General features: G+C 49.0%; 1 protein-coding gene across 3 annotated transcripts in view; it reads right to left on the reverse strand.

Annotated features, from left to right (window-relative positions):
- Positions 1–2,983: 2,983 nt before the first annotated feature.
- Positions 2,984–23,296, reverse strand: part of LSG1 (large 60S subunit nuclear export GTPase 1) — a 21,921-nt gene continuing 1,608 nt past the window's right edge. Inside the window, exons 2-16 of one of the 3 annotated variants that reach the window (XM_027686050.1) lie at positions 22,565–22,644; positions 19,922–19,992; positions 14,749–14,866; positions 14,282–14,402; positions 13,627–13,713; positions 12,698–12,784; positions 10,576–10,636; positions 9,702–9,878; positions 8,430–8,855; positions 8,061–8,162; positions 7,126–7,269; positions 6,688–6,811; positions 6,038–6,117; positions 5,227–5,400; positions 3,367–3,919 (exon numbers count right to left, since the gene is read on the reverse strand). In XM_027686050.1, the coding sequence (XP_027541851.1) occupies positions 3,740–3,919; positions 5,227–5,400; positions 6,038–6,117; positions 6,688–6,811; positions 7,126–7,269; positions 8,061–8,162; positions 8,430–8,855; positions 9,702–9,878; positions 10,576–10,636; positions 12,698–12,784; positions 13,627–13,713; positions 14,282–14,402; positions 14,749–14,866; positions 19,922–19,992; positions 22,565–22,589 (1,977 nt within the window). In that variant the 5' untranslated portion in view covers positions 22,590–22,644 and the 3' untranslated portion in view covers positions 3,367–3,739. Of the gene's footprint in view, positions 3,920–5,226; positions 5,401–6,037; positions 6,118–6,687; positions 6,812–7,125; positions 7,270–8,060; positions 8,163–8,429; positions 8,856–9,701; positions 9,879–10,575; positions 10,637–12,697; positions 12,785–13,626; positions 13,714–14,281; positions 14,403–14,748; positions 14,867–14,941; positions 15,029–19,921; positions 19,993–22,564; positions 22,645–23,296 lie in introns of those variants that run through there. The other 2 variants (XM_027686051.1, XM_027686052.1) reach the window with 2 other exon arrangements.

A 23,296-nucleotide genomic window follows, 5' to 3' on the forward strand; every position in this document is an offset into this window, starting at 1 on the left:
GCACAGTGCTGCTCCTCACAGACTTGTAGGGTAGAGGAACCTGCTGGGGCCTGGCAATGCCTTGAAGCTCCTCACAGGAGGGAAAGACCTGTGACCCCAGAAGAAAGAGAAAAGGCTGCTTCTTACTTTAAAGCAACAGTGTCTCAGGACAATCAGGAAAGAGTTGCTTCAGTTTTGTAGAAACAGCCTGAAAGGCCCTGGACCCAGCTCCTGCCTTGCCAGGACCAGAGCCATGCTCCCCCCTGTGGGCTTTTTGGCCACCTCCTTGCCAGGCTGACTGGGAACAGCAGCTTGTGTGCTTCTCCACAGGGGTGAGCGTGGGGTGGGGAGTCCCTGGGGACCTGCACTTCTGCTGGGATCCCAAACGGGAACAGGATCCAGCACTGCTGCTGGGGGCACTAGGACTGCTCCTCTGCCTGGGAAAGGTCGGCCCCTAATGGCAGGAGAGAAGGAGTTCAGCCTCCTCCAGAGACATAATGAAGTATTTTTGGTCCAGGCGGCAATTGCAGAGAGCTGGCGAGATGTTCACATGGCAGTCCCTTGCTGCGGACCTCCCTGTGCAAAGGCATCATCCTTGAGCTGAGACGTTGGGAAAAGATCAGTCACCTGACTCTGACAGCCCCATAGTGTGGTCTGCAGTGGGGTAATGGGCAGAGGACTTTTTGTCCACTACACTGTGTAGTGCTGACTCTGCCAAGCTGCGGGGATCGAGGGTCCTACATCACCTGCCATCAACTGCAGTTAGCAGCACCCACAGCAGGGTGGCTCAGTGACTTGCATCCTGGCATCCCCCTCCCCTCACTTGCTCACCCATGATGCTTCAACAGAGTAAAAAATATTGCTTTTCCTCAAAACAGACTCTGCAAAGCACATTTTTCAGTAGATGGATGTCCTAGGCAGCAGCTTGGACATACAATGGCAAGTCCCCTGTGCAAAGGGCAGCTCCAGCCTTCTGGACCTCCAGGGCAGCGCTGATGATTCCACCACCGGCTGCCAGTGCTGCCCTGCAGGTGTGGCACCCAGCACCACCCTCCACCCATGGCCAGCACCCACCAGCTCTTCCAGGACAGAAAGCATCACGTTCTGTGGGAGCAGATTGTGAGGCTGGTGTGAGGCTCCCTAAACTGGAGGAGAATGGCACCTGCAGGGAGAACCGCATTCACAATGCAAGTGGAAGATACTGTAAAAGGGCAGTTCAGCTTCAAATCATGTTCCCAAACCAGTTCTGTGTTTCTGCTGCAGTTATCAGTGCAGCAGGTAACAACATCAGCCAGGAAAACAAATTGCTTTCATTACAAAGCAAAGCCCCCTAAAAGGGGAGGCAGATTGCTGGGGTGCTGGAAGTGCCGTGGATCCTAAAGAACAGACTGAAGGCAGTGGCAGCCTGCACACTCCATCTGCATGCACAAGGCACTTGAAGAAAACAGCACTCCAAAATAGAAACTGGCCTTCTGTGGAAAGCAGTGCAGCAGCAGAGGCTCATTCACAGGTGGTGAGGGCAGAGCACAGCGTCTCCTTTGTGCTGGCTCCTGACAACCAAGCAGTCCCCACATCGCCTCATGCCTGCCAACTGCTGCACTGAGCTGTCAGCCAGGCCAGGGATGCAGTTCAGCATCAGCAACAGACCAAACCACCACAGGAAAGCATTAATTTAACCATGGCCCTTGCCTATTATATAGTTTGCCCACTGCTCAATAACAGCATAAAATATTAGCAGTCTTTAGGCCCTTTTCTATCAAGGCAAGAGCACAGCAAGGAGCAGTTTGCATTTAACAAACCTCAGCAAACAGTATTCGCTTGGTCGTATTTACATTATCCTCCATTTACTCATGCAAACACTCCAAGTCACTTGGCAGGTCCCGTGGCCAAAGGTTCCTGGAAGCAGCAAGCAGTTGTCTCAAGTCTCACGCCTGGGGATTTCTGTCACTCACTGGATTGGGAAAGATCTACATCAGGACACAGCTTGTCCAGCAAGAAGGCTCATGGAGACCCAGCTGACAGGAAAAGGCAGAGAATGCAAAAGAAAACTCAGGTACGTGCAACATGAGCTAAGAATTCAAAGTGCTTTGAAAAGAGAAAGACAAAATAGGAAAAAAATAGTATTTCAAAACTTCAATAAAGGATACTCCAACTTAAGTTTGGCAGGTAATTTGACAGGCAGTAGTTTCAGGACACAGGACAGGACAAAAAGAAATGGGTGTTTCTGAGCAATCAGGTCCCTAAAGGACAAAAGCATGTATCTTTCCTACAAGGAGGGTGGAGAAGTTGGATCAGAGTGATTTGGCTAAGGCATAACCTCTTCAGCAAACAAAGGCAAAGATCACCTTCGCCGGGAGAAACAGATTAAATAGTCTCTCCTAAGAATTTACTTCCCGTTACAGTACATTGATTTAAATACCATTGACCATATTCATTTAGTGTAATTATGCTTTAATTTTGCAGATAGGGAATTATCTTCCTTGCAGTGATGTAATTAAGAATTCAACTCAGGGGAAGCAGGAGCCAAGAGCTCTGCTGTCAGGGGACCCTCCGCACACACAGCGCAAACTGGCTGTAAAGGACACACACACAAAGGGTCACAAAGCCAAAACCAGCTTAGTTGCACACCCTACATCTGCTGCGGCTTCGCTCCACAGTTGCTTTCATCTCTCCATCCACACTTAAGGCCTGGAAAGCACAAATTAAAAGACAGCAATCTCTTTTTTAGTATCAGAGACCAGAATCATCTGTTACACCACTACCTAAAAACAAAGCACGCCTTGTCTTTGTGAGCCTTTCCAGTCCTGTCATTACTCCCTGTGCTGCACTAGGAATGAAGAGAACTGACCAACATTTTCTCAGCAGGGCAGCTAAGAAGTAAATCTCACTTAAGTCTGACCCCAAGTAAAGTCTTTTTAGCATCAAATAGTCATGTACTCAATTAAAATTTGTTATTAGACACTTCTGTGACTAGGTCAATGAGACAGAACATGACACCATATAAGAAGTAAAATCTCAAATATATTTAAGAACAAATTAGCACCAGAAATTTAGCCAGTCAAACGGAGCTAATGTTTTAAAATACCAGTGGGAAGTCACACAGAAAGACAACTGATACCAGCTCAGCGTGAAGGACATAAAAGCAGCATTTTCCTTGCACAGTGTGCCATGCTCTGCTCAAGCTGGGAAATTGGGAGTGGTTTCAGTACCAGATTCTACAGAATAGGTCTGGCACAGCAGAGAAGGAAGAGGGCAATAAAGATCACTTTACCTCATTTTTCAACACACTAACGTGTTCTGTCAAATTAACAAACCAGCTTTAAAGACAGAAAAAAAAAGGAGATGAGCAATAGTGTCTCATAATGTAACAAACATCACTCATTGAAGTTCAACTGTTTATAAAGATTTTAGTCAGATTTACAGGGCTTGCTTTGATTGCAACAGCCATAAAATACATCCTTTATGGAAGGAAAAAACACTCCCGCATGGCTCCATCTGCTCCCATTGAAAGGATGTTTCAGCAGCAGTCAAACATCTGGGCTGGCTTCCAGAAAACACAAACAGCCAGGTCTCTTTTGTTCCCAGAAGGGATGAGCTCCAACTACCAGAGCCCACCCTTACCCCTGCCCAGGCCAATCCACAGCACAGAACTACCAGGTGAGCTAGTGATGCCCACTTATCCTTTTTATTTTACCCCTCAATTAAGGCCTGTGGGACAGTGCAGTCCCTGCCCTGGAAAAGCCCAGTACTGGTGCCCCAGCTAAGCCTCCAGGTGCTTGGTGATCCTGCGAATTTTCTCCTTCTTGTTCCTGTTTCCATGTTTTTTCCAGGGCTTTCCTACCACATTCCCAGGATTGGATGCAGTCACAGGCACGAGGCCGCTGCCAGGCCGGTATCCCATTGCAGCCCGGACCCCTTTCATGAGGGCACGGACGTTCTCCTGCAAGAGCAGACACAACCACCAGTGACCGATGAGAAGACATTTAACCACAGGAACTGCAATATGTCAGTAAAACCAGGCGCAGGCGAGCTCAAACCCATCAGGACCTGCTCAGCCCCCGCTCCAGAGCTGCAGGAAGGTCACACCACACATCCCAGCCAAAACCTGCCAGCAGGCTCCAGTTCTGCCTGCAGCTGCACCGGATCCCCAGCACCCACCGCTGCCAGCAGAGGCAGAACACTGAGGAGACACTGCGACAGACATCAGCTACAGCACTGGGATGGATTCTCACAGCCTCTGCTTTGCACACAACAAATCGTCTTTGCAAAATAAATCTGGCATCTGTGAAAGCCACAGACTAAAATAATTTGCTCAAGTCTGGAGCGTGGGTAGCACTGATGGGGCTCACAGCTTGTGCCAGCACTTTGGGCAGACAGAGGAAGAGTCTGGTAATCCCAAAAATTCTTTTCAGGTCACAGTTTTCTAGGTTATTTTGAAAAGAGCCTGAGTTCTTGTTTTCAAAATGCATTATTATCTTTAGCTGTGCTAAACAAATAGTGTTCATATCCAGCTAACTACAGAGAATGAAACAAGCTGTCTGACACACCCTCTTCACTGCTAAACACCTGTTCTGATCTTTGTCAGGTATGCAGACCTAATTGCTTATGGATTTCACATTTCACTACAAGTCACTAATACATTTTTTCAGTAGTGTAGGGGCAAAACAGATCCCCGTGGGACTTCACAAGAATCATACAAGTTAAGAAAAATTCCCATTTTCTACTTATTTTTGAGATTTCTCAATTGGATTTTAAATCAGTTTATATTCTTTTCATCTGATTTCAGGTAGTACTAAATCAATTGTCTTAAAGAAGCTTATCACATCCCCTAAAAATGTCAGCTCAAGAAAGGAACATTAATTTGAAGGATCTGTTAGTCCAAAACCACGTTCCAGGTCAGTTGCTGTGTCACTCCACCCTCCTTGTCTGTCTTCACAGTCACCCCCCTGTTTGCTCAAGATTGATGTTAGGTCCATAATGACAAGGGTCACCCTACTGACCTCTTAAAAATCAGCTATGCATAGCTCATTAGCAATCCGTCAGTCACCTAGGACATTCACAGTGATTTAGGAGATAATAAAAAGAACAGAGAGTTCTTAGGTAGAAATTATATGCAGATCCCACAGCATCTAGCACCATTAACTCAACCCAGCACACCTCCATCCTCAAAGGTGGCTTTTTTTTCTCAGTAATTACTAACAAGTACTGCAGCAAAAACTCATGGAACAAATTTCCTCCAGAACTTACCTGGTGGAAGAACGTTTTGTCCACCACATTTTCAATCTGCTTTGCTTTGGTATTCTTCTCAGGCTTCACCTGTCCAGGGGCCTGCACAGTTCTGGTCTCCAGGCATCTTTGATGCTGGTGCTGAAAATCATTTGGGTCAATACCAGGAGGTGGGTGGCAATATAACAGCTTCCCCTGTGAAAGCAATGGACACAGTTATGACCAGAGAAACTCAGAGAGAAAACACACAGAGGAAAGAAAACAACCCCAAACCTAAGAAGGGCCCGAAGTCCAGGGGCTCACACTGGCAAACTGTAAGTACATTTTATTTCTCCTCCTAGGCAACAACTGGCTCAACTTCTAAGTTAAAGTACTGTTCCACCTCTACATCAAAGGACCATTTCCAGCTGCAAACAATACACTGCAAAACTCTCAGGAGCACTGGAGGATCCTATTAAGAAATTCTCAACAATAAGTTGCCAAGAATGCTGCAGAAAAATGCAGTATTACAACACTCAGAGTTACAGTCCTTAGTGCCAAATATTGGTCCAGCTATAGAATATGGGTTTGTTTCCTAAATATCTGCTGGTTATTTTAGAGATATGATTATTTATTTAGCTAGCACCATATTGTTAAGCAAGGATCTTTTTAATATTAAGCAGCTTGAGAAGTTCAGTTTATTCTTTTAAAACATAAAACCGGCCCAATTTAAAGTGTATTTTGATATACAGTGACTTTATCCAAAGAAACAGAATTCACTTTATTGTGCTCTAGTGAAACCTTCAATTCACTTCCTAGCAGGAAAGAAAACCCAGATGTAGGAAGCACTTACGTTGACATAGTCTTTTAACAGGTATCGAGCTGATCTCGGCTGGTCTGGCTGTCCATGAGCTGTCATAAAGCCTCTCATATCTGGAAGGCAAATCCAAAGTACATTCTGTGTAAGTACAAGAGAATGAATATGTTCTTGTCTATTGCCAAACTGCACATTTGTATCCTTTGTCAAAAAAAACTCCCTTAGAAAGAGGCTTCTGTTGGGGAAAGCAGGGAAAAAAAGACAATATTGCTGACTGTAGAGGTACCACAGAAGCATCCTGACCTGAAAGGAATGATGAAAGCTGACATCTCCCTACCAGCAGAAAAACTGCTGGGTTTTTATTTTTGTTTTAAGGCCAGAGAATCAGAATTTGCTGCATTCTTCAAAGTCTAATTCAAGACACAGTTGACGGGAGGTATCTGAAAGGGTAAGAGCACCACACTATAGACTGGCAGGTATCTCACCAATGTCCTCCACACCATCTACACCTGTCAGATGAGACTGGCAAAACACACACAGGAGATGAGCCATTAACAAAGGCCCTGCTGAGAAGAGGGTAAGTCCTAACACAATGCACAACAAACCCAAAGTGGGCCTAACTTTAAAACATGTTCAGGACCATGCACAGAGTGTAGATGACAGGTTTTATGAGGATCATCACTCACATCCGTATGCTGTTAGCAGCTCTTCAGCTGTTGGCTTTCGATCTGGATCCTCATCTTCCCTTGGCCTTATAATACTTATTCCATAGGTTGCTTCCAAAATATTTCGTGGGATATGCTGGCAAACGTAAGCTAGTGAAGGAAACCACCTGGTGATTTTTCAGCTACACAAGTAACCTTGCCCCTTCGTCACTCCAAGAGCACACGTGAAGAATGACTTCTGGATTTTGTTGCAAACCAGAAAAATTAAACAAGCCTGACAATAAGACAAAGTTGAAATGAGGTGGGAAAAGACCAACACAGCAGGGCTGTTTTATCCAGTATGTCCCACTGCCCTCAAGGCATGAGCACATGTGCTGCTAGCAGGGCTGGAACATGCTACTTGGCATCCTCCAGGTCCAGCCCTTGCAGACACTCCCACGAACCCCATGCAAAGGATATTAGAGAAATAGGTGGGACATGGTCCCTCATCTGGTCTATAGGCAGAATTCCAGAACAAATCATTTCTGCCTTGGTAGAGACGAAAGATGGCATCACCAGACCAGGGCAATCACAAAGGCACAGGCCAGGCTCCACATACAGGGTCTACATGAAAATAACCGATTAGTTCACAATGGCAAGTCAGTGTCCATGGAGGAAACAGGAACAAAAAAACCAAATCAAATGCATAAATGAAACATGGATGCAGAAATTCTACTAACACAGACATCTGCCCTGCTGGCCCCAGGTGATGAATTAAGGAAATCAGATGTGGAAGACCACAGAACTTCCAAAATTCCTAAATAAGCTGTCCAGACGGGACCCTCAGCTCTCCAGTCTAATGGGAGAGAAGAAAGCACTCCAGAAACATTTAACTGTGTTTTGAAACAGGTAGGAGATTGAGCAAGTGCAAATCCCACAATGGTCCCACATTATAGCACTGGAGTTGCTACCTCCAAATTAAAGTTTGATCAATATAAAAGCGGCAGCAAAACTAGACTCATTCACAGCAATGATGTGAACAAGAAGGGTGGTTTGAAACCTTGACCTTGAGCTATTCAGAGAAACACTCACTTTAAAAAGTTTCTCTCCTCTTGATAGGTGTTGAAAAAAGAAGGGACAAGCTACCTAAATAAAATCAGGAGATGAAAAGCATCTCCCATTGCACAGCAGCTCTCATAAGTGACTCACACTGTAGCAAGAGTTTGGAAGCAAAAACCAAAGTTCCAAAATTCCATACATCGAGACCACCCCTCTCCAACATACTCTGCTGGCCAGAGTTCAGGTTGGCAGAGTTCTCAGTGACTGCATGTGGTTGCAACTAGCTCAAAATGAAGCTCCCTTCCACTGGGGAAAAAGAAATAACAAAGAAGATGGATGCTGTTTGTTAGCAATACCTGAAAGTGTTTTGTACGGCCTGGTGTAGCTGATACTGACACCTTCTTGTTTCCAAGGATTGTGTTGATGGTTGAACTTTTGCCAACATTAGGGTAACCCACCTGGATGACAAAGAAGTGGAATGATAACAGTGGTATCAGGCAGGGTGATGCCAGAAGACTGACAGAGCTCTGACACAAAAGTACTCCAATAAAGTGTACTAAAAAACCAGGGCAAGCAGTGGAGAACACTGAGCTCCAGTGGTTTGTGCTTGCTAGTTTTTAAAGCCTTATGGGAAGCCAGGCTACAGGACAAATTTTAGCTATAGAGGCATATGGAATTAAAATTTAGATTAAACAAGTTCCATTAAAGCACAAAGTCCAACTCACCAGCCCAACATTTACTTCCCCATCCTTCACCCTTGGTCCATCGTGCATGGTTTTGAATATCTCCAGCAGCTCATCTCTCTGTACTAGATGGCTGAAGTTCCTGACATTCCTGTTCTGCTCTTGCACTACATGCTGCACTGCAGCACCATCAGTCCTGTTTCCCATCCTCTCTGGAGCAACAGCATTGATGTTGTCCCCATCTTCATCTTCAGAACAGGTTTGCCAGGCCTCCTCTTCATCTTCTTCACAGTCTTCATATTCATCACTGCTGTCATCATCACTAAGCAGAACTTGGTTTACAGTTTGCAAAGCATTGTCTGTGGATGTGCTTTCTGCGCTACCTTGTGCTGTGCTGTCGTCTTCTTGACTGGAGCTTTCATCCTCAGAATCACTCAGGTGCTCTGCTACACCTTCAGCATCCCGTTCCTGTGTGAACAGCATTCCAGAGGTGAAATGCAAAGACAGCACTAAGCCTTGCTGCTCACTGCAGTTGCTGCAGTGCGAGCAACCGTATTTTCATCAGCCACATCCCAAGGGCTGACAATTCACTGCTTACATCACATAGTTTTTTTTAGGGGTCTTAAGTATGATGTAGACATAACTAGCTCATTTCAGGAGAATGACAAAAGTATTCCAAGAGGGACTGTTCATGGCTTTTTGACCTTTCTTTCCCATAAAAAGAGAACAGAACTAACATTTTCAGTCTTACTTTTAAATCAGTCTGTAAAAACATTTTATGCAAGGACTGTAAACCAGGTATTTTTGGAAGGGGATATGAGATATTCCATAGCTGGCTGGCTGTAACAGATGAAAGTAGCACCTACTCATAACACATAACTTGGGGCAGTAACTCAGTTTGTTCCACTGAGCAAAAAAAAGGGCTTTCAAGTACTGTAGGTTCTCTAAGAAACATCTCCCCTCTCTGGGAGAGAAAAAAATTCTGTAGAGATAATCCCATCCCTCACAGCACCCTCTTGGAAAGGTTTCCAATTCTTTACATGAGTTAAGATTTTGCAAACAGGTCTACAAGGGCTGTTTCTGTGTTCTGCACTTTGTTCACCATTTTAGTCTCCTCACTTTTGTCTCTGAATTGATCATTCAAATGCTGTTTTATAGCTGCACAGGTCTTTAAAACAATCCTTCCCCGAAACAAGGACAGTGAGGACAGCGCCTTTCCTAGAAAGGTGCTCAAGTCTATCACAAGCACAGCTGCAAAGCAAGTTACCAGCAGCAGCCAGCACACACCTAGTTTGAGCTGCTCACCCACAGTACCTTTGCTTCTCCAGACAGCCGTTTACACTCTGCCAATGCTGACCAGAACACCACCTTCACACCCTCCTTCTCAAAGAACTGTGCCCAAGCAGCCCTCTGCTCCTCACTCAGCAAATCTGCTTTGTTGATCAGGATCATGTTCTCCTTGTCATTACTGACTTCCTTAACATAACTTTCCTGAAAAAAAAAAAAGAGAAGGATCAGTCCATACTCTAGTTTCAACTCCTCTTCCCCCCAAGGTAATACAAGAGCAGCAAGACAAGCTCCACACGAGTGTAGCCCAGCTTACCATCCCCTGGGCTAGGTGGAACTGGTGTTTAGCAGACAACTACAAGGACAAATTGGAGCATGCAACTACCACAACACAGCCTGTTGCTGGCCACGTGTGCAAACACCTTGTCTGCTTAGAGCTATGACAAGATATTAATCAGCACCCTGCAGCAGGAACTCCAAGATAACTATTTGAGCAATTTAATGTCTCATTGATGCAGTGTTCTATAGTCTGTCATTACAAAGCTGTCACTTCAATAATTGATTCTTTGCTTTCAGTGCAGTAATTCTCACTCACGTTCATTCCACTATGTTTTTACACAGAACAATTCCTTTAAGTGAAGACACTTTTAGTGGGTAATATAATATCTGCAATATAATGTCTGCAGAATTGCCTCTAAATCCACAACATCCTGTGTGAAATATCAAAAGACATCAAACAAAAATAAGTTTGTGCCGTAATACTTGCATAAATTAATAAGATATCCACTTAGGTACAACAGTAGAACAGTTTCAAGGTGGCTGAATGCATTAAACAAAAAATAAATTATGTAAACCTTATGATATATAACTAAGATAACATTCAAAAAAGTGATTTACTTACCAGATCTTGACATCTAAACAGAAGGGGGTTTCTAGCATCTACTATCTGGACTACAATGTCACTGCAAAAGTGAAAGAAAGCCCCATAAATACTCCTCCTTACTTTGCCTTAAAGGAAGCAGCAAGGCACAGCAATTATTTGCTTTTAGGTTTTGCTTGGAATTTTAATAGTTTTAACTGTATTATCCTACCAAGTATGTTTACTGAATAACAAAGCATCTCAACAGCCAGGCTACAAGCCAGTACTGCTGTACAGTATTTTCTCCTCACTTAGCTCATTCCCCTGTACAGCTGGCAAGTGGGAAGGAAACACGCCAGTTTTGCCAATCCATTTACCCTCCAGAAACACTCAGCAAGCAAGAACCAGAGCAGTGGCATTCTGTGCTTTAGAATGGTACTAAAAACTGTGATAACACAACTTTATTTCTGTCTGTTCTCATCCCCAGCTGTGGTGGGGCGGTTACAGAAAGAAAGACGAGGTGGTTTTCCTACACAGTGAGATATTCTAGAACATGGTTGTCCCCTTTGCATGGAACAAGATCTATAAAGTCTCCCACAAACAACCTGCAGATTTTAAGTGTTTGATATCAGGCATTTTCAAAATTTCCTTGTGCTCTTCTTGTCATAAAAAGCATAAAACAGTGAAAAAATAGCCCTAGACTCCAACAAGACATGTTGCTCCCCCATGCAAGGAAGGCCTTACAACCTGCTTTTAGCAAACAGTTTCGAAACCCAGACACCAGGTTGCCACCACATATTTGAGCAAGACTCATCAGTTCTACATATCAATTATATGCAATGGCTTCAGATCCCACAGGCATTCATGCTTCTTTTCTCAAAAGGACAGGGAAAATTTAACTACGGCCTCTACCACTAGAGCTTCTGCAGGTAGGTAGTTTAAAACACTGATTGCCACATGCTGATTCTATTTGTTTGGCAGGGATTTTTGTTAACTCAGGACACCTTCAGAACACGAAGGGTTGAATGGAAGAATTTCAAGCCTCACTAGGCAGTTGGTTACATATAAAAAAAATAAATCAATAACCACCCCAAGGGAGTAATTTAATAAGCCACATGGGTACAAAGAGGTACTGCACAGTTACAGAAATTCAGAGATCAATATGAGAGAAAGCTGACACCATGGTACTGGGATGGGATACAGAGAAGTTACTGAATCACACTGCTGGGAACTATTCTGAAGCAAACACATGAAAAGGCTGACAACAGATCAAATTGTCTGGCAAGGTAAGGGACTGAATGATTTTTCCACTCCTTTCCAAGACAGCATCCTCACTCTACACAAAATAAAAAGCTTCAACAAGAGCAGAAAGGCATTAATAACACATTCCAGCCACCTCAAAACATCCAGTACACTCACACTCCCTGTCATGATCCCCTACAGTGGATGCTCCCAATCAGCACTCTCCCAGTCAAAAGCCCAGCAGCACCCAGTACAAAGCCCCTTCTGTGAAAGGACCAGCTCATCATGACCTCACTAGTGAAGTATTTTTCAATTTTAGGAAAATCAGACGAGATGATCTCAAACTTAATTACTAGTGAAATTAAATGCCCCAGTTAGATTAACGTAGCAGATAGCACTCCTATTGTATTACAGCTCAGCAGAGCAAACAAAGCTACTCCTGTGATATGACAGCCTGTTGTCTTTTGTGCACTGCTGCAACTTCTCTGCATAGCAAAGGGCCAAGGACCAAGAGATTCCTTCTTTCCCAACATTTAGTTCATCTCCCTTGCCTCCTGCCCCTGAACAGCTGCAGCTGTGTGGCTGGGAAAGAGGAGAAGGGGTTAATCTCGGTAAGAGACTAAGACACATTCTCAAAAGAGACCTCCCACAACAAGCTACTGGAAGAGCAGCAGCATCTGAAGAATCTTCAGAGACTTAGAGCAAACCACTGCAGATCACAGCGCTGAAAACTAACAGGCACCACTAAGCAGCTGCCATTCTTCACATCACATTTTGATCACTTTGAAACAAAATCACTTCAAGTGCTGATAACAAAACATTACTAACTTGTTTTTCCTGTGCTCAGACACTTGAAGCCTGACTCAAAAGCTTCAGTTCATTAAACACTACATTTTTAAAAGGCAATAGCAAAATACTTTACCTTCTTTCAATGACTCTCCAAAGCTGACGCCAAAATTCCAAGTTTCGTTCAAATGGGGTTAGAATTAACTTTTTCTCTTCCTCAAGGCTAAGGCAAAACAAACAAAAAAAAGATGTCACGTGGTCCATGTCAGGCAGTAAGCACACTACTAGTTTTTCCTTAGGTCTAGGAGGCTTTAGTTTTAGAGAGATGTCTCAAACCAGACTCATATATAGGTTTTATTTCTGCTGGTTTTGCAAACAGATCAAGCACCAGGTAAACTGCTGTCAGTGGCACTGCTTCAGCAGTGACACAACAGCTCCTGATCATGCCAATGGAGAAGTGGTAAGGGATGGAAAGAACAAAAACTAATCAAAAGTCTGCCTGTGAAATTTCAGAGACACAATAATTGACAGAAGTTATCCCAAGTGCCAGCTGTTACTACTCAATTGAGTACCACTTGGAAAAGGTAATGAATTTGGGGATGGTACCTGAAATGGCTCTATACAACCTCTAACTTGCTGTTACCACCACCTGAACAACTTTACTTAGGGCAAGTGTGGGTTTGCAGGGCGTGAGCAGATACCATACAACTCTCCAAGCCAGAGGATGTAGCACCAGACCAGCACAAACTGCTGTACACAGGCTGGCAGTACTGCCTGCTATTCAGAGCAGCACTGCTGCTCTTAGAAAACACATCCAGTGCTCCTCTGCATTCACAAGCAAATGCAGAACCTCACATGCCATCCTGAAGAATTTTAAAAGAACACACACGCACAAGACAGCTTTGCAGAGCTCACCACAAAGATTGTGGCTGAGACGTCCAGCCTTCCAGGACAAGTACAGGGAGATGTTAATTTTATTGGTCCAGCAAGGATAAATACAACCCACTGCTTCTTGTGTCTCTAAATGCCACCAGCTACTTATCCAGACACAAGCAGCACACTCACTGGGCAAGCTGTCGCCTCCACTCGAGAAAGCTTTCCCTCTCCGCTTGCTTCAAGTCCTCTGCGCTGGTTGTCCTATCCCAGCGTGGCCTGTAACAAGCATATTTTGAAGTGAGTGGTCAGAAACAGCACTCAAACCAGATACATTACTGCAGGAAACATAAAGAGCACAAACACAATACATTCAGCTATGCCAGGACAGTTATAGTTCAGACACAAGCACACCTGTTTTCAGCAGCTTTAAGTACACCTTCTTTCCTTGTTCCCTACAAACTCTATTAGCTGAGATCACACAAAGCTCCTTTCTCAAGCTAAGATTTGTAGGGTCTTAAAGACAGGGGAATAATCTCCCTGTTTGCCATGCACAGAGCTCTGGAAAGGCTTATCAGGCAGCCTGGATGCAATAACTCCAGGAGTGCCAAACTTTCAGCAGGAAACCTCCACAATCAGGCCAGATAGGCTGTCACTGGGAGCACTCACATGGCAGGCTGGCACCTGTGCTGTGGTTCCATGTGGTTACTAGGCTCATGTAGGCTAGTTAGTGGCTTCCCCAAGAACAGGGTACTGACAAAGCAGAGGGCTCTCCTCAGGCTTGAGCCACCAAGGGGCTGAGCCCACTCAGCCAAGGGGCATCCAGGCCCAGCCCTGCAGGACTCGCCTCCGTGGGATGCGCAGGAACTCCTGGTTCTCCTGGTGCAGCTGCTGGATGCGCTGAGCCTCCTGGGCTGTGAGCAGGCCCGTGCAGCTCTGGGCAGACACGATCTGGGCATTCAGACGCTCTGCCGGAGAGAGAGATGGTCATCCAAAGCCACCCATCCCCAGCCCTGCCTGTCCCCAGCGCTGCTTGCCCCTGCCACCCCACCCTGTCCCCAGCCCTGCTGACTCCTGCCACCCCACCCTGTCCCTGCTGCCCCCCAGCCCTGGCTCAGGACCCCATCTTCTGTCCCCCAGATCCCCGCCCGGCAAACTCATTGTCAGCCCTACAGATCAGATCATATCTACTCCTACTCCCACTCCCCCGTTCCAAAATCGATCCCGGCCCTCCATCTTGGTCCCCAGCCCCGGGATCCCTTCCTCAGCCCCTGGATCTACCCCCTCAGCCCCGGTCCCGTCCCAGCCCCTCACCGGCCACGAAGCGGGTGCCGGCGAGCTCGGCCGTGGCCAGGAACTCCTCCAGCGGGCTCTGCTCGGGCGCCGACCGCAGCTCCGGGCCGCGCTCGGCGGCCACCTCGCTGGCGTGGAGCTGCCGGGACAAGACAGCGCCGTCAGCCCGGGCCGCCCCGGCCTCCCTCCCGCTCCCTCAGCCCCCACGCCGTACCCATGAGGAGGAGGCTCCGCGGCGCTCCAGGCCGCGCTGCCGCTGCAGGCAGCGCCCAAGCCCCGTTCCCCGCTTCTTGCCCATGTGCCGCCGCCACCGCCGCCGGAAGAGGCGGGCGGACCATCCCCTTCCCCCGCCCTTTCCGCCGCCCGGTGCCGCCGCCGTGCCCGCCCCGCAGCGCTCCGGGCCGGCGGGGCCGCGCTCCACGCGCCCGCCGCCGAGCGGCGACACCGCGCCGGCACCGCATCCCCGTGTCCGGCCGGCCGCGCCATCGCTCCATGTGCCCACTGCCCACCCACCCGGCGCACATCCACTGCTGCCCTGCCTGTCCGTCCACACGCTACCTTGCCTGTCTGTCTGTCCGTCCACCCCCACTGCCCGTCCATCCATCCAGTCAGTGATGAGAGGACATAGTCTTAAGCCCCGCCAAGGGAGGTTTAGGTTGGACATTAGGAAGAATTTTCTTCACAGAAAAAGTGATTGGACATTGGAATGGACTGCCCAGGGAGGCGGTGGAGTCACCGTGCCTGGAGGTGTTTAAGGAAAGACTGGATGGAGCACTAGTTGTCATGGTGGTATTAGGTCATAGGTTGGACTCGATGGTATTGGAGGTCTTTTCCAACCTAATTGATCCTGTGATTCTGTGTGATCTACCATCCACCCATCTTTCCATACTTCCTTCCCTTCCTCCCTCCCTGTGGCACTCAGCACAGACGCACATTTCTCCTGCGCTCCCCTTCCCAGGTCAAGCTCTAACCCTCTCCCACAGCAGCCACCAGCCCCACTACTAATAAACCCAGGGGCACGGCTGACCCCCACCCCAAGGTCGGTGCTGCAGCACGAGGCACTGGCAATCGGGGGATGCGCAGGGCTGCCAGCCCCAGCCCAGCCCTGCCAGCCCCAGCCCAGCCCTCGGCAGTGCCGCCGGCAGCGGGGCCGGTTTCACTCGCAGGTTCCGCCCGGCGCAGATGTTATCTCCGGGAAACAAACCACTCCAGCAGCAAGGCGTGCGAAACCCTGCCCAGCAGCCAGCCATGGGGGCAGGGGTTTGTGTATCCCTCTGGGCAAAACCACCTGCACCCTGTAACACACCCAGCCCAGTGCAGGATCCCCATCTCCATCATCCCAATAGAGTAAATAAGTGTATGTCAGGAATGACAGTGACAAAGAGGGAACCTGGATGCAGCAGCTGTGCTACAAGGTTGCTGCCAAAATCTAGCCAGAGTCTGGGCATCTTTGCCAGACAGAGAACACTGCCTGCCCAGCCAGGGAACCATTGAACAGATTTCAGCAGCAGCCATTGCGGCCAGTCTGGGTCAAGACGGGAGAGAAGGTTAAATTAATAAACAACTCAACCTGTACTTGCTCACTGAACTGATTTATGAACCATTTCTCCTTTATGGTTGTTGGGTTAAGGCCAGACAGTTTTGAGTATAACTCTGTAATGTGTATAAGTTGTAACTGGAGAAAAACCTGGCTAATCCCTGGAAAACAGAGGCAGGCAAAGTTTAACTTCAGGAGCTGGCCACCAACAGCATGGCACCATGTACAATGCCGCAGGAAGGAGTGGTCTTTTCTCTTGCTCTGCACTACGTGATGCCTCCCCATGATAAACATCCATTAGGAAGACACAGTTTTTCCTTTATTCTACTTTTCAAAGCCAGCAACTGTGTGGCATAAATTTCCCAAGTACGTCTGAACCTTTGCCATGCTTATCCCAGGCCCTGCCACCATCACCCGCCTGGTCTGGCCCCTCCTTTCCTTCATAAGGCAAATAAAAGAGATGAAAGGGGACTCAGCGGTCTGCTTTTCATTTAGGCGAGGTGCTTCAGTGGAAGGCTGGTAGGCTGCAGACAGCATGCAGAGATTTAGTAAACTCATTTCTAAGCACGTCATCTTTAATAAAACCATCTCAAGTCTTTATGTGGGCACCAAGGCAGTAATAAAAGTGCTCATTATTGTCTTTCTTTTGTACTTCAGTTAAAAGTTACCTTGCCTCTACAATGCATAATCACCAGCCAGAGCAGCCAGCCAGCCTGGCCGTTCCCCACGCCTTGGGTCTGGCAGCACTTCTAACCCCACAGCCGAGGCACGCGCAGTGCTGTTCCCAGGCTGTCCAACCATGGGCAAAACGTGCCTATGATCCCATCAGCACAGCCCCATAGCATGGCCTCGGCATCACCGTGGCCCTCGGCTGGTGACTCCACCAGTACAGAGTGCTGGATGGACCTCCATGGGACACAGGCAGCCACGATGGCTGAACTGGAAACAGACACTTGGGGACAGGCAGAAGTGCTGTTGCAGTGGGAAAAGGAGGCTCACGCTTGCCTCACCACCTGCAACCCTCTGTGCATCCTGAGGGCAGTGAGGTTTGAGGTTTGAAGAACAAAGACCTGTGCATTTTGATTGGCATGTTTTTCCCACACATTGCCCTTTTTTCCCACACCATTCCCCATTTCCAGACTGAAGTGCTTCAGGGACAGTCACTGCAGGTGTTTTCTACCACCTTTGTGGGAGCTGCTGAAGAAATGCCCAAGTTGCTTGCGTTCTTGTAAAAGATACATTTCTGGGCACTTCATAAACACTGAGGAATTATTTGTGTCTGCTGATGCGAGCAGCACAGCAAGGATTGCTTTGAGCAGAGCAGTGCTGAAGGAGATACAGATTGGGTGATCCAAGTGACAGAGACATCGGAGACTTGGCTAGAGTAGTAATTGCCTATTTGCAATTGCCATGTTTCTAATCCCTCTGCCATTGCTCTGCTGTGCCTACCTGAGCGAGACGGGCTGCTGCTGGTCTTACCTGAACACGACAACCTGCTGCTCCTAGAAGTCATTTGTGCATGGATTATTCACACACAGTGAAAAGGGCCACTGAAGTACAGATGCTGTCACAAGAGCTGCACAGAGCAGCCTGGCACCAGAGTGTGCATGCCAAAAGCGCAGCCAGTCAAGGAGAGCGTGGAGGAGAGGGGCATGCTGCTATGGTCTGATAAACCTGTTGATTTGCAGCCCATTCCCATATGATGCAGCAGCTACTATGGCATGCAAAATGAACACAATTTTTGCTGCTGGACCTTGTTTATACAACTCAGCTCTTTGACAGAAGTGCTCAGGCTGGAGTGAAATGTTATCCTGGGAGAGCAGGCACTCCTGTGCATCACCAAACCTCTCATAACTCCTTTGAAATGCACTAACCATGCCCAGCACTGCTGGCTCGTTGGAGGGTGGCCATAGCTTTGGGACTTCTCACAAAACCATTGCATAGACAAAGTAAAATCTGCTGTCCTTCCAGCACACTGTAATCATTGACTTGGGCTTCCCTCCCAATTTCTGCCTTGGAGCCAAACCACTGCTCCAGTTTTTGATGCAAATCCTGAGAATTACTTAGCAGCAGCAGCTCTTTTTCAAAAGCCAACGATAACAGTGTGTTTTTGCCTAAAGGAAACATCGTTCTTTCTGGACAACTTTTCCTCCATTTTCCTTTAAGGTAGCACTGGGAGATCTCAGGACTATCTCTCTAAAATATTCATGTCATGGCTATTCATTATTCATGTCGGTTCACAATGCTTGATTCAGCGGTACCGCCAGCCTCAGCCTGACAAGCAGACTCATTAAGAAACATCCCCGAAAGCACCCCTGCAAGAACACCAAGACAATTTTGCTCTGTGCACAACTGCAGCTGCTTGAACCCCTTTCTTTCCAGCTGTACTCAGAAATGGACTGGCACTGTAGGAAAAGAGGGAGCTTGTTCTGCAAGCTTCCCCATCTTTTGGTGAAGGTCATGGTCCCCTTTAGAAAGAGCACCATGCTGGGGAAGCTCTGAAGCAGGGCTGCCTGGCCAAGGCTGAGCCCTGAGAAGGCACTAACCCTGCTGGGGGCCTCAGGCGAGTTTTTTAGACTCTGGCTCTTCTACCAGCTCTATGAAGATAAAATCACCTTCTTTCCTGGCAGGGTGGGGAAAAGTTAATTAGAGAGAGCTGCCTGCATCTTTGAAGGCACAAAGTGCCGGATGGGAAGTTGATGGGATTTCTCCAGCTCCCAGTGTGCCAGCTCTGCCTGGGCAGACTCATCCCTGTTGCCTGCTGCTGTTCTTCCACATGGACAGGGATGACCCCATAGTGGCAGCCCCCCAGATGGGGCGTTGAGCGGAGGATGCTGCCCCAACACCACCTCTGTGCCCCTTGGCTGGCAGCATGGTGGGAGGACAGGTGCCCAGCACAATACCACCCAGCAAGCACCCCCAAGGTTGCCGTGACCCCAAGGGAGGGCTCTGCACCACTGGACACCAACTGCCCTTCTAATTATAGCTGTGGATGCAGGAAGCACCGCAGCTGCCTGTGCAGGAAGCAGGGTGTGCCGCCCTCGGTGACTGAAAAACAACCACGGCAGAGGTGTGCCACCACCAGCATGGCCCTGCTGAGAGGCAGAGCCCTGGCCCCAGGGCTGCCCTTGGGCTGTGGCACCCTGAGCTATACTGGCATCATCCTTGGTGTACCCAACAGATCCAGGGCTGCTGGTATGTGGACCTCCCACATTCTTCACACCACCTGGCACTGCCTGTGCCCCCAGCCCCATCCCTGGAGCCCTACCAGGGCACACTGTCTGCAGGATTGGGGTGCTGTTCCCCTTCAGAGAGGCAGGAGGGCAGCAGGGGTGACATGAGGCATCCATTAAAGGTTGTTAAGGGCCCTTCTCCCTGAGCAGGTGATGCTGTCCCCTGCCCTGCCAACTCATCTCAGGCTGTCCCCACTCCTGGTGACAGGCAGCCATCTGCGGTTGCTGGCCAAGGACTGGGGGCCATGGCACCTCACCTGCCCCCTCTGATGGCCTGTGAGGCTCAGGAGCTGCTCAGTCTTTCTGCTCCATGAAAAATCCTGACAGTTCAGCATTTCCTTTGTCCCGATTCAGAACAAAAAGTGAAAACTTTGACATTTAGCATAGTTATAGAGCCTCTGAAATAGTTTGTTTTGGAAAATACCGAAATGCCGGTTTGCAACGTTTCACTTTGACTGTTGCACTTCAGCTGCTGCACCACAACAAGTTCTCCTGCTACATGAGAGGAGAAAACCTGATAAGTTTTCATACACTGACAAAATCGGTACATTCCCATGAATTATTTTGGTTTTGTCATATCAACTTTCCCCAGCACCTCTTCCCACTACTCTCCCCAATCAGAGACCCACAGCAGCTCCAATTCCAGCTGCTAGGTACAAAAGTCATCCCTGAAGTGGGGCTGCTCCCTGCAGGGTTTCACCGTCACCCATCAGACAGGCCCTGGCATCTCCCCACACGGCTGCAGGGCATCCAGCATGGGCAGCCTGGTGATCCCCCTCTAACAGAGGTGGTGGGCAGCTGGCCACCTGTCTGTGCCCCAGAGGGGCACCATGCACCCCAGAGCCTACAGGCTCCAGTGCAGACCGGAGTGGGCAGGGCAAGAGAAGGATGGAGTGGGCCAGGGAGTGGGGTCTGCCAAGGGCCAAGTGCAGCACTCACTGTGCTGCCGGTGCTGGGCTGCAGGGCAGAGATGGTATCTTACAGACTTTCCCACGCCTTGCTCAGGCTTTCTATGCGTGCACACCAGGCAGGTGATGCTCAGTCGCTGCTGGGATATTGCATAAATAGAGAGCAGGCTGCTGCACTCCCCCAGGCTACAGTGCCGTGCAGATAAGCCCCCAGCGTGCATGTCCTACACATCACGGGTGCTGCCAGCATGTCCTGACCCTGCAAGGCTTGTGCTTCAGCTTCTCCTCCTGGCAGTGAAATACAGACATCCAACGCCACTGGAATAGCCCCACACTTGGAGCAGGTGCCCCAAACTTAGCTGGGCTGCTCCCTCCTACCAGATTTCATCCAAAGGCTGTGGCACAACTCCTCAGTTCAGCACAGGGCTCGGAGTAGTCAGCATTTTGTTTAGGAATTGCTATCACAGACCATCACAATTTGCAATATGCTCTTCAGTTGCTGAAGCATGTGGCAATCATCCACGTCCAGAACTGAAGCAGTTGCCACACAGCAGGAAAGAGACAAACCTGAAGATAACTAGGCCCATTAACAAAGCAAGAAAGGCTGCAATGGTCTGGTACACTGACTGGTGAGCAAGCATGGTGAGGAACTGAGCTGAAACAGATTCCATCCTCGAATAGGGATGTAACTATAAGACGCCTTCCCTAAAGCTGCACTTCCAAGAGGCAGGCATGCTAAGAGTGCTGCTGCTCCCTAGTCACCACCTGGAGTCCCCAGTGGGTCTCTGAGGGGCTGATAAGCAAACCTCCACCCCAGAAGGCAATGCAGAACTGGTAGTGCTGCTGCCTTGGGGCTGGGGAGGCAGTGGGCAGGGCAAGGGGGTCAGCGCTCCTCCTCACTTTACTCGCCACTGGGGTTTGCAGCCAGGTGTGCCCAAGGGCTGTTGGAGAGACATGGGGCTCACTAGCCTGTGCAAGCCATGCTGTGAAAATTTAGGGTTTTCATTCCTGAACATGGATCACTTCAATTGGGATGGCAGAGCCCAGTGTGACTCTGCAAACAGCTCTGTGGGCATCATTATCAGAAGTGTCTGTGTAGCAGCACCAGCCCCCCAGCTCTACTCTCCCTCAGGAAGCAGCACTGCAGGAAGGTGTGGGGGGCTCCTTGCCCGCTCCATCCCACCCAGAGCAAACACCTGCCTGCTGAGCCTCCAGCCTGAGGCCCAAAACAGGTTCCTCTGCCTAGAGCTGGAGGCAGGCAGGGCTTTGGCAAGGCAACTCCCTCTCCCACGGGGAGACTGCCATACCCACGCGTCTCAGAGGAGTGGCTGGGGCTGCTCTCAGCTTTGCAGCTCGCAGGCACTGCTCAGGCAGGTGGCAGCTGCTAAGAAGCATGGGGCAGGCATGGGTCTGAGGAGCTGTGGTTCAGCAGGACACCTCGAGGGGAGAAGGAACCACAGGAGTGCCACACCATGTGTAGGTGTCAGATGTCACCTTAAGCCATTGGATTTATGTGCATAGCAGCATCTTCTGTTTTCACCTTGCAAGACAAAGGAGACAAAGGAAAAGCACATTGGATGCTACTGGAGGTGAAATGAATCAGCTGTACAAACTGAAGCCTTTCTCTCCCTACCACGCAGCGGGATGGTCCCACAGGCTGGCAGGAGCTCTCTGCCACAGGCTGCAGCACAGCACATAGCTTCCCCTGCCCTCACACTGACAGCATCGTGGGGGTTCCCAGGGCGGTGCCTGGCACTCAGTCTGCATCAGGACCAAGAGCAGAGACTCCCCAACTGGGGTGGGCTGCTGCCAGGCACTGCGAACAGGGCAAACTGCAGCCCCTCACTTGCCCTCTTGTGAGGTCCCAGTGGGACTTTGTCCAAGAGGGCTCGTTTCAGCACGGTGCCAAGCTCAAACGGGCAGCCCAGTGTGTGCTGGGCTTCATGCTGAGGGGCCCAGACAGTTTGCCCCAGCCAGTTTAGCCTGGCCATGCAACAGCTGGTCACTGTGGTTACTTGCAGTTCCCCAGTAATCTGCTAGATGGCATAATGTAATAATAATAATAATGATAATTATATACTGGTTTAATTGATCCAAACTCTAGAAATGATTTGTCAAATAATTAAAGCAGGTGTGTACATATTTTACTGCATTAGTACATACCGCTCCCCTATTGTCGAGCATTTATCCAAATCCTGATGAAGTGCCATTCTCTGCAACACTGGAATTTCTTTTCTTTCTGGCAAGGATATGATACATGACATGAGAAGCTATAGTAGTGACACAGAGACCAACTTTCTCATTAGTCTGCGACTGTACTCGAGCAATCCCAACAAGAAATTACAAGACAGCTTCTTGTTATTTGGCTGCTGCATATAAATAAAGAGCAAAGCATTACTCATACATAATAGCTCGTATTTGCTGCAGGCCCTTCTGTTCTCAGAGCCGGGCTAACCAAACCAAAGGGAAGATTATGTTGCAAGAGCGGGACTCCTCCATGGCACACCCTGGCCGGGCAGGCGGCTGGGGCTGGAGCTCTCCCGGCCGTGGGGTCTCCTGCAGCAGGGTGTCCCGTGGTGGCCCTAGGATTTTTATCAGTTATGGGGGGTTTGGGCAGACGGCTCCCCCATGGTGGGCTCTCCATCCCCCCCGCCCGTGCTGATGGGGGCTGCTGAGGCACCCACCCTCCGCGCGTGGGGATCGAGCCGGGCGGCGGGCGAGGGTGGACGGAGCGCACGGCGTCCGCACTGCCCGCCGCTGCACCGGCCGGTGCCCCCGCTGGGGGCCGCGCTCCGCGGGGACGCTCCGCGGCGGGCGGGGAGGAGACGGGATGGGGGGGCCGCCCATCCGGGCTGGCACCGCCCCGCGCCCGCCCCCTGCCCGCCCCGCAG

The sequence above is a fragment of the Neopelma chrysocephalum genome, unplaced genomic scaffold (assembly GCF_003984885.1).
Source record: "Neopelma chrysocephalum unplaced genomic scaffold, ASM398488v2 Primary Assembly neopelma1_70, whole genome shotgun sequence".
Taxonomy (NCBI): domain Eukaryota; kingdom Metazoa; phylum Chordata; class Aves; order Passeriformes; family Pipridae; genus Neopelma; species Neopelma chrysocephalum.